This window comes from Eurypyga helias, unplaced genomic scaffold (assembly GCF_000690775.1).
Source record: "Eurypyga helias isolate BGI_N326 unplaced genomic scaffold, ASM69077v1 scaffold21815, whole genome shotgun sequence".
Classification (NCBI taxonomy): domain Eukaryota; kingdom Metazoa; phylum Chordata; class Aves; order Eurypygiformes; family Eurypygidae; genus Eurypyga; species Eurypyga helias.
The window spans coordinates 38,556-40,242 of NW_010253719.1; the positions used below are offsets into that span (position 1 = coordinate 38,556).

The window sequence follows — 1,687 nt, forward strand, 5'->3', positions numbered from 1 at the left end:
TTGCTCTGCTGGCGAGGGTCAGCTCATCTGCTGTTGTTTCAAGTGAAGTAAGAGCCAGAAGTGCAGCCTAAGGAGTTAGTTAACTTGCTTCTGAAAACTCAAAAAAAGTTTTACAAGTCATCAAGTTTGCTTCTTCCTCGGGTTTAAATCCTGCTCCTCCTTCCTACCGAGGTTTTGGGTTCGGAAAAGGAGGACTCACACGAACACCGGAGTAAGACCACTGTCCTTCACAGACCCAGGGTGGTCAGCCCTACAAGCCCAACAGCACGCAAAGCCCACGTTTCAGCCCTAATTCAACACAGCTTTCAGGTGCCTTACCGTTTTTCATGTCGGCTAAGAACAGACGGGGGGAGGAGGGAGTGGAAAGGGTACTCGGCAACAGAGCTTGTGATGACTCGCTGCCCAGGCTACACGGTGATCTTCAGAGAGGACTGCTGAATTCACCGAGGCTAAGATAATTTTTGGTAACATTTACTGAAGTTTTTGCAGCTCAAGTGTTACAGCATCGATTAAATACCATTCATACGTACAAAACAAACACGAGCATGAACATACACAAAGAAGGACAAGTAGTTCCCAATTTTCAGATGATCATTAGGATCCAACCTGAACAAAGGATACACACAGGCTGTCCCTGCAGTTCACAGCACCGTGCTTCGGGTATGTTTCTCCCTTACTCCAACGGGAAAGCAGTTTCTAGGAGAAACTCCTGAAACGCTGTCCCAGTCTAACCTACCCTTACCGCTGAGCTGTCGGTGTCTCACAACACACCCCCTTGTTTTGCCCAGTTCAGTTCACATCCTGGAAGTGGATTTTTCTTCACCGTTTCCTTTCTACACTGACTGCACTTACCAGCAGGTTTTGCATAGGGAAATGTCAGTTTGGTACACTAATCAAACTTTGCAGAAGAATAAGCACAATTAACATGCAACAAGGAAAAGCACTGGAAATTAGCTGCTGTATAACGCCAGTTCTCCAAATATTTGAGCAAACTTCTGTCTGTCTACAATCTGGCCATACTTAATTGTAAAATACAAAACATCTGTACAGTTGTACCGTTTGAACTGGAGAAGCAGCTCCCCCTTTCCATCTCCAACTTCATCCAAAGTCATCACTGTCTCTATGGGACAGTAAATGTCTTTCCGTCTTCCCCAAAACGTCAAGTGGGCCACTCTGACAGTACGGCCTGTTTCGTTTAAGTAGATTAATCCAATGATTCGTCTGAAAAAATGACTCATAGCATACAACATCGCCCCAGCAAAGAGGGCAATGCCAGTTGTGTATAAGAGGATGTTCTGAGAAACCTGGTCTTGCAGGTAGAGGTAGTAGATGGGAGGCAGCATGACCACGGTGGTGGCAGTCTGCAGCAGCTTCAGTCTGGACAGCATCCTGCAGTACTTAATCCCCGGAAACCTGTAGACCAGTTTGAACTCTTGTGTCTTCTCATCCACAGCCTTGGGTCGCACCACAGCAGCCGGCGCTGAATGACACAGACATGCAGATGGCTCTCGCAGTCTTCTGAGATAATTAGTAATGCCATTAACTTGCCAGTTCTGTGACCGCAAACACTCCCACGTGCCAAAAAAACAGGGTGGGCGAGCATCCTCCTTTGTCCATATCCTTGACCAGAGCTCATTTTGTCGACATCTCCCAAAAGACGGTGCCACGCAGACTTCAGCCCTAATTC

The 1,687-nt window shown here is 46.9% G+C and overlaps 1 protein-coding gene across 1 annotated transcript; it reads right to left on the bottom strand.

Moving 5' to 3' along the window:
* Positions 1–950: 950 nt before the first annotated feature.
* On the bottom strand, positions 951–1,480 carry TMEM186 (transmembrane protein 186; the record flags this gene model as incomplete). The annotated part of the gene is made up of 1 exon (XM_010152767.1): positions 951–1,480. A coding segment is annotated over one exon (530 nt), but the record flags the coding sequence as incomplete, so codon positions are not given.
* Between the last annotated feature and the right edge of the window lie 207 nt (positions 1,481–1,687).